The sequence below is a fragment of the Arvicola amphibius genome, chromosome 10, assembly GCF_903992535.2.
Source record: "Arvicola amphibius chromosome 10, mArvAmp1.2, whole genome shotgun sequence".
Taxonomy (NCBI): domain Eukaryota; kingdom Metazoa; phylum Chordata; class Mammalia; order Rodentia; family Cricetidae; genus Arvicola; species Arvicola amphibius.
Window position 1 is genome coordinate 109,811,321 of NC_052056.1, and position 8,632 is coordinate 109,819,952.

General features: G+C 46.0%; 1 protein-coding gene and 1 non-coding gene across 8 annotated transcripts in view; both read left to right on the top strand.

Moving 5' to 3' along the window:
* Lnx2 (ligand of numb-protein X 2) overlaps nt 1-8,325 on the top strand; it is a 61,047-nt gene extending 52,722 nt beyond the window's left edge. For all 7 annotated transcript variants that reach the window (XM_038344757.1, XM_038344756.1, XM_038344759.1 and 4 more), the window contains 5 exons: nt 27-167; nt 1,355-1,532; nt 3,215-3,446; nt 5,498-5,656; nt 6,620-8,325. In XM_038344757.1, the coding sequence (XP_038200685.1) occupies nt 27-167; nt 1,355-1,532; nt 3,215-3,446; nt 5,498-5,656; nt 6,620-6,755 (846 nt within the window). In that variant the 3' untranslated portion in view covers nt 6,756-8,325. The remainder of the gene's footprint in view (nt 1-26; nt 168-1,354; nt 1,533-3,214; nt 3,447-5,497; nt 5,657-6,619) is intronic.
* On the top strand, nt 693-853 carry LOC119825849. The gene has a single exon (XR_005287312.1). It is a non-coding gene; the product is annotated as a U1 spliceosomal RNA (small nuclear RNA).
* Nucleotides 8,326-8,632: the final 307 nt, after the last annotated feature.

Below are 8,632 nucleotides of genomic sequence, written 5' to 3' on the forward strand. Positions count from 1 at the left end.
GGTAGTGATGAATGTGTCTTCTCCAGGCCAGCGGAGAGAGAGTGAATTTGACAATTGCCAGAGTGGGGAAACCCCAGCCCAGCAATGGCACCCGTGAAGCAGGAGCACACAGCATCAGCCAGCAGCATGCACAGCCGCCTGCTCACAGCCGACCAAGCTCACACAAGGTGAAGACGCCCCCTCCTTTAGTTCACATCCCCCTCTCCTGGTTACAGCCTAAGAAGATGTGGGGGTGGGGTAAGATTTTTGTGTACGGGTCATAAGGCACTTTAAAGTTTTGTTTGTTTTTAAAGCCTGAAACGCAGGCTGTCATGCTGCTGGGAACCCTAGGTGTTTGTGGTGTGAAGCCTGAGAGTGGCCTCCGGGAGCAGCCTCAGGTGTTTGTGGTGTGAAGCCTGAGAGTGGCCTCCGGGAGCAGCCTCAGGTGTTTGTGGTGTGAAGCCTGAGAGTGGCCTCCGGGAGCAGCCTCAGGTGTTTGTGGTGTGAAGCCTGAGAGTGGCCTCCGGGAGCAGCCTCAGGTGTTTGTGGTGTGAAGCCTGAGAGTGGCCTCCGGAAGCAGCCTCTGTAGTTTTTTGTCAGGGAGGCTTCCTCTGTGAAGGGATTGACAAGAAGAGATCTTCCACGTGTAAGTCGGATCTTCTCGGGTTGCTTGTTTAAATGTGATCACTGGTTTTACGGTTAAAAATGCATCATGACTTACCTGGCAGGGGAGATACCATGTTCATGAGGTGGTTTTCCCAGGACGAGACTTCTCCATTGCTCTCAGGATGTGCCGACCCCGGAGATTTCCCCAAATGCGGGGAAACTTGACTGCATAATTTGTGGTGGGGGACTGCAGTCACGCTCTCCTCTGTTAAAAAAAAAAAAAAAAAAAAAAAAAAAAAAAAAAAAAAAAAAAAAAAAACCATCATGAAAAGGTGATTAAGTCTGTGGTTAGCAGTTAGGCATGTTGCCTGCAGTGACAGAATTGGCTATATGAACACTGAATTGAGGGATCATAAGCTTTGGCAGGCACGCGGATAGCATGTGCTATTATGGTTTTAAAATCCCTATCGCATATTTTAAAGGTGTGGTGGTGCACACCTTTAATCCCACAACTCAGGAGGCAGAAAGAAGCAGATCTCTGTGAGTTCGAGGCCAGCCTGGTCTACATAGCTAGTTCCAAGACGGGCTCCAAAGCTACACATAGAAATCCTGTCTCAAAAACAAAAACAAACAAACAGAAAACCAAAGAGCTATGTACTATTTTCAGTCCTCACTAAGGAGTAAAATATACAATCCCTTTATATCCACCACCGACCCGTCACCTTGTTTAGCCTGTTTTCACCCCATGTTTTCCTCTTTCCCTGTGCAGGACCTCACGCAGTGTGTCACGTGCCAGGAAAAGCACATCACAGTAAAGAAGGAGCCACACGAGTCCCTTGGGATGACGGTTGCTGGGGGCAGAGGGAGTAAGAGTGGTGAATTGCCCATCTTCGTGACCAGCGTGCCACCCCATGGCTGCCTTGCACGGGACGGCAGAATCAAGAGAGGTGAGACAGGCTCTTGGAAGATCTGCCATGTGTCGTCTCAAAATTAAGGTCACACTTTTAAAGAGTAATTACTGTGTTTCATGTTAAACACGTCTTTTTAAAATCTTTTTAAGTGTCCTTACGTAGAAAACATAATATTTTTCTGTAAGGTTAGGAAATTTAACCCTGATGATGGGTGAAGACCCCGCAGTTGCTCAGACTCTTGGCTTATTTTTATCTTGGAAAAGATCCAGCTTGTGGCAGATGATGCTGAAGGGCCTTCTCACTGAAATGCAGCGCCGATTGTGATCAAGTGTCAGGGACCTGTGTGATGCTGAGTGGTAGAGGCCCCTGCTGCCCAAGCCTGATGCCCCAAGCTCTATCTGTGGAGATGGAGCTACAAGGAGACAAGGCTTCGGAAAGTCCTCTCTGACCTCGTGCAGAAGACAAGAGGAAGTAGCGGAGGACAAACTTGATTTAGAGATTGAGTCCTCATGCCCTTTGTCCCCTCACAACTCTGTTAGCGCATAGAGAGGACGCGTAACCCAGCACTGTTGCCATGGCAGAGTAGCTGTCTCTGCTGATGGACCTCATGTGGAGAGGAAATTGGAGCTGAAAGGTTATTTTCCCAGGAACGAAGGCAGGCTCCCCTTCCCCCCTCCCCTCACTTGGGAAAGCCCACATGAAAGTAAAAGTCCTATGCCTGTAGTTAGCAGCAGTGTTTTAGGTAACCCACAGAGTGGGGGAAAGCGTTTACAAGTCCTGCGTTCATGTATGGGTGCATAGCATATCAAGAAATTGTGAAGAACTTTCCCAACTCAGTAAAAACGTAAATTACCTAATTTAAAGACAGAAATAGACATTTCTCCCAAGAAGACAGTGGCATGGAAATCTGCTCGGCATGGCTGACTTTCAGAGCAGCGGCCTCAGGCTGCCCTGAAGGGTTCTAAGTCATAGCGGTGCTGCTCCTCTCATAGCGGTGCTGCTCCTCGGTCAGCTAATGAGCCCAGAGCTGTGTGTGTGTGTGTGGGGGGGGGGGGGTGGTTTTTGGTTTTACAAGACAGGGTTTCTCAGTTTAACAGCCCTGGCTGTCCTGGAATTCAAAGTTTGCCCGTGTCTACCTCCCCGGTGCTGGGATTAAAGGTTGTGCCACACCACACAGCCTTTGCAGCTCTTTCTCCTTGTGTTACTCAGGAGACCAGCAGACATGCTGTTCCCACTCAAGCAAGGGATGTTCAAGTCATGTTTTATTTCACTAAGCGGCCTGAGGATGGCTGTTCTCAGATCCTAGCATGCATGCCCTCACTGGGGCTCTTTCTGTATATCAAATTGTGTAACATTGGATAAAATCTGCTAAGGTTATTTCTAAGAGTAAAGGATCAAATAGTTTGGGGATCAGAAAGAACCGTAGAGCTCTCTGGAGCTCAAAGGAGAGAAGCAGTGCTCACCCCGTATACAGCTACAAAGGCTAACGATTTGGACTCAGACCTCACAAGGTGCTTCAAGACACAGTCTTTCCCTCTCTAGTCTGACAGTATTTTGAGTTTTGAATTGTTTGGAATGTTCTCCGTGCCCTTGGTGGTACAAAAAAAAAAAAAGCACAAATAAGTAAAAACCCATCCTCATCTCTTCTAAGTTCTTGGAAATGACCTGTTGATTGGTTGGCAAGGGAGAGTCATTCTCTGGCTTCCCCAACGGCACAGGTGATGTGTTGCTGAACATCAACGGCATTGACCTGACCAATCTGAGTCACAGCGAGGCTGTGGCCATGCTAAAAGCCAGTGCTGCGTCTCCAGCCGTCGTCCTCAAAGCCCTGGAAGTCCAGATCATGGAGGAGGCATCCCAGACCTCAGAGGAGCAGCCAGGCGCTTTCAGTGAGAATGAGTACGACGCCAGCTGGTCCCCGTCCTGGGTCATGTGGCTCGGGCTGCCAAGGTACCAAGAGCGCTCTGCTCCCGTTGTCTCACACAGTGGTCATCCTCGTAACCTTTGTCAGTATGTTCCACAGTTAGCTCACCCAGTGGTTGCATCAAATTATGAAAGCAAGTTTTTAGGTAAATTGATCAACATCTAAGCTCAAAAGATTTGTATCTGCTTGTAAAAAGAAGACAGTTTTGCCAGATCCCATTAAAGGGGGATTGGTTTGGTTTTGTTTGGAAGGGATAGAATATGTACATGTCCACATGCGGGGATGGCAGACACACCCCCACACCTGGTTTTTCTATGTGGGTCCTGGCTGTCCAGACTCGGGCCTCATACTTACACCGCAGGCATTTATCCATTTATCCACTGAGCCAACTTTCCTTGAAAAGGCAGAATTTTGGGTTTCTAAGGCAGGGTCTCACTCTGTGGCCCAGGCTAGCCAAGAACTTTTGATTGTTTTATAAAAAGGTAGTTAGAACTCAGTCTGAATTGGACTCAGGACACATGACCAGTGACATGTTCTGTGACTGGCTGACGGGGTCCTGGAGACATTGGAACCTCCACTGGCACCCCAGGGTGCTGACCTTTCTCTAGATGGCCGATGTTTGGTGTTGAGATAGGAAGAGTGTGTGTAACTATGGTTATTTGTATCTAAAATAATTTAGATTCTTATCTATAAAAAGCAGTGGGAATCATGTTTGACTATTAGCCAAATATGAGACTGCTGGTTCTTAAATAAAAATAGACCAGAAAATGCACAGTTTCTGAGTCATCTGACTCATGTGGGTGTAACTTACAGTGAGGAGCGTTTACACACAGCGCATGCCTGGTGAAGTTCTGTCACGTAAGGACAGCAAGAATGTCAAGTATTGAATTTTACTTGTTGATAGCCAAGTTGACCAGCTTGTTCCCATGAATTTTTTTTTTTTTTTGATTGTCTCATAGACATCGCAGGACCTTATGGAATGAGGTTGATAGTAGTAAAAATGATGTCATACATGTTTATCAGTGCATCGAAAGTGGAAATCAGGAGCTAGGGAGATGGCCCAGTGGTTCAGAGCACTTGCTGCCCTTGCAGAAGACCCAGGTTCAGGTCCCAGCACCTATATAGCATCTCACAACCATCTGTAACTCCAGGTCCAAAGGATACAACACACTCTTCCTGGTCTCCACTGACACTGTACATATATGTGGTGCACAAACATCAACGTAGGCAAACACCCATACACATGGAATAAAAGTAAGTCCTTTTTAAAAAACAGATGTAAATGGTTATTATTGAACTGCTGCAGAGCTACAGTCTAAACCGGGGAACCTCACACACCTTGTTCAGCTGATACCTAGGTCATCAGAGCTCTCTAGAGCAATGGTCTTGTTGAGAGGGCCGGGACAAGGTTTCTCTGTGTAGTCCAGGCTGTCCTGGAACTCGCTCTGTAGACCCAGACTAGACTTGAACTTACAGACATCTACCTGCCTCTGCCTTCCGAGTGCTGGAACTAAAGGTGTGCACCACCATGGCCAGCTGAGCAGTGGTTCTCAACCTCCCTAACATTGTGACCCTTTAATACAGTTCCTCATGTAGTATTTTCATTACTACTTCATAACTGTAATTTTTCTACTGTTGTGAATTGTAATGTAAATATCCTTTGTACCTCTCTGTACTCAGTGCCGGGGGTGCGGTTAGTACTAGAATCGCAGTGCTGTTGATGGTGCTGTGAGGAGTACCAGTCCATGATCTCTGTGCACATTTCTAAAGTATAACTGGCAGCCAGGCTGTAGGCTTCCTCCATGTGTTCATGTCTTCACCTGGCAAGAGAAGCCGAAGAGAAGCTGGAGGAAGTGAGCCTGTCTAGCACTGCATCATGCTAGAGAATGGGTTATCAAAATAATAACACAGACACATGTGGGGCTCTGGGCTTAATCCCTAGTGTGCAGGTACACAAACACAGAAGCACTAACCATGTAGTCAAAGGGAAGTAGCCTAAGCCCTTCTCTACGCATGTTGTGACAAAGATGGAGAGTGAGAAGCCTCCGTATCAACTTTCTCTGTGTGTCTTTGACAGTGCCCTTCACAGCTGCCATGATATAGTCCTACGAAGAAGCTACTTGGGAAGCTGGGGCTTCAGTATCGTGGGCGGATATGAAGAGAACCACACCAATCAGCCATTCTTCATTAAAACCATCGTCTTAGGAACCCCTGCATACTACGATGGGAGACTAAAGTGAGTCTGGTATTCACTGACGATGTGGATTGTGTTCTTCGTACTAGAAGATGATCTAGCTCGGGGTTCAGCACTCATTCCTGTGTCGGTTTTATAAACAGTGTTATTTCAGCACAGCCACACTCATTTGTGTGCCCACCGTCAGTGGCTACTTCCACCCCACAGCTAAGTTGTTTTGTACGGAAACTGTACAGTGGGCCACAGAGCCCGTCACGGGATCTCTGAGTGAGACTGAAGCTGTCGCTTTTGCCATTCTAGTTCCTGAGAGCAATGCTTTACTTACCTAGACCAGATCTGAACCCGGGTCACCTATCTGAGTGTGTTGCAGCATTTTCCGCACAGCTCGTGCAGGTCTCCTGCTGTCAGATAAATCCACTTTATTTTTCCTGAGGCTCAATGTCTGCCTGACTTTGTGTTCATGGGAGATCCATGAATGGGCAGCCATAGCAGTGAACCAGTGGGTAAATGTACCCTACCCAGCTTAGGGTTGTCAGGCGCACCCCTGAGAGCTGTGTATTTATTTTAATGCATGTGGAGTGGATATGTGCACATTAGTGCAGGTGCCCACGAAAGCATCAGACCCCCTGGAACTGGAGTTATAGACGGTTAAGAACTGCTTCATATAGGTGCTGGGAACTAAGCCCAGGTCCTGAAAGAGCAGCAAATGCTCATACAGTGAGCCATCTCCCTGGCCTTGATTTGGCACTTTTTAGAGAGATGACCTCACCAAATGAAGTTGTTCTTCATGTCCTTAAGTCCCTACCCATTATGGGCAGGTTGGCTCAGTAAGTTTTGGTTGGTAAGGAGAAAGTACTGGCTTAGAAGTTTCCCCAGAGGTGGTAATATTTCTAGTTGCTGACAGCTAACCAGAGCAAAATTGTGCTTTTGATGCTAACCCACTGGGCCCGTGTTCATGATGCCACTGAGATAGTGACACTCTGCTTCTCTTTGTGTCTTGTTCAGATGTGGAGACATGATTGTAGCTGTAAATGGCCTATCGACTGTGGGCATGAGTCACTCTGCTCTGGTCCCCATGTTGAAAGAACAAAGGAACAAGGTCACTCTGACAGTCATTTGCTGGCCCGGCAGCCTCGTATAGAGTCTTGACGCTGGTTTCCAGTCTCGCTTCTTCCTGCAGTCTCTTGAAGGAAGTCCCTCTGGTGTGGCACTTCTACAATCACCCCACGCTTCTTCTCTGCTCAGAGATCAGCTCCCGCTAGCCCCGGGAGCTTACATTTTGAACACACTCAGCGGCCACCCTCTGGGGTGGTGCTTGGATCCTCCCAAGACTGTCACCAGCTGGATGGAAGCAGCTTCCCGACCTACAGACGCTAGGTCATGAAATGATTTACATCTGCAATTCCTGCATCAGCAGCAACTTACTGCAGCATTTGCAGCAGCCTTCCTGCCCTGTAAGCAGCCCTACAAGTGGCTGCATTTTGGGTTTTGCTCGTTTTCCATTGGTGCCAACATTTCAAAACTTTTATATCATTTATAAAGCAACTTTTGGGTTGTTTCTACCTTAATTTTCAGTACTTAAATGAAGACATAAGTCTGACACCACTAATGAGATTTCTTTTTAAATAATGTAGAAAAATCAAAAATAATGCTATTCAGGGACAGAGCAGCCTGAGAGGTGACTGTCCTCAGGCTGGCAGAGCTGCATTGGCTGGAATGGCCCAGGAGCACGAAGATTCTTTTCCACAGGAATGCTTTGTTATGTAGGAAAAGTTTGAAGATGTTCTTCTAAAAGTCATTTCTAGAGTTTATATTTATCAGCAATCTTGTCTGGAGATGTTTCTGTGATTTATGCAACTGAACCAGGTGATTAAGAACATTACTGTGTTAAATACACACACAGCACAGCCAAGTTGGAGAGAAGACTTTAACTTTGTTCCTGTGTGTTTTAGAAGTCCTTAGTTTCCCCAAGAGACCAAAAAGCTCTGTTTTTGTTTTTGTTTTTGTTTTTTAAATCTGAAGTAGTAGATTTTAGGTGTTAATATCTTCAACTGTTGGTCACTAAACTTTCTTTTTCTTTCTTTCTTTCTTTCTTTCTTTCCTTCTTTCTTTCTTTTGTTTTGAAAACTATGTCCTTTATTCAACACAGTCGTCCCTTACAAGGCATAATGAGAAAGTAAGTCAGAGGAAAAATATTTATACTTGAAAAGTTTTGTTTAGAAACCTAGTCTAAAATCAGAGCTAACTACAAGTGACCTGAGATAAATGGCATTGATAATCAGAATATGGGCTTCTGCGTGGCCCTGGGGTGAGCTCACCTCCTTTACAGTCATCGCTGGGCTTTGTATCCATATCACTGATTAGTCCACTTAAATTTATATTAAAAAAAAATATCTCTGTGATAAAGCAACAGTAGCTGCTACTGGCTTCTTCCCCGCTGCCCCACTTGGCTTCCCATGGTCCCCTTGCTGCCAGCCCACCAGGGAGGGATGCCCGGGGTGTAGCTCTGTTGTGGGACAATCGCCTGTGAAACAATTTGATACTGAAGTGCAATTGATGTGAAGCAATGTTTCCTGCTCCCCAAATACAATTTTGTAATCAACCTTGCTACTTTTGAAAGACTTTGTAAAACTTGTCATTTCTCTGGGGCGGGACCATCCAACAGTATCATAACTGCCACTTTGTTATACATAAAAATATGTCCAACCTGGTGGTCTGGTGAATTTTTTTTGGGGGGGGGGAAGGGTGCTTTTCAATGTTATTTTTCTCATGAAAATCTCTCAGAAAACACTGGCTTTCCATCTGTAAAGGAAATTTGCCCCGATCTGTTACTGTTGAAATTCTTGCACTTTCTCATTTAAGTGCCTGCAGTTGAATATTTTGGTTTGTTCTGTGCCTTCAGTTTACACTATTCTAGAATTTTTCAGATTTGTTTAAATAATGGTGTGATAATCATTCTGGATGGAAATAAAAGCCATCCTTTTCAGAGCAGCGCGGCCTTCATCTGAGAGCAGTGTT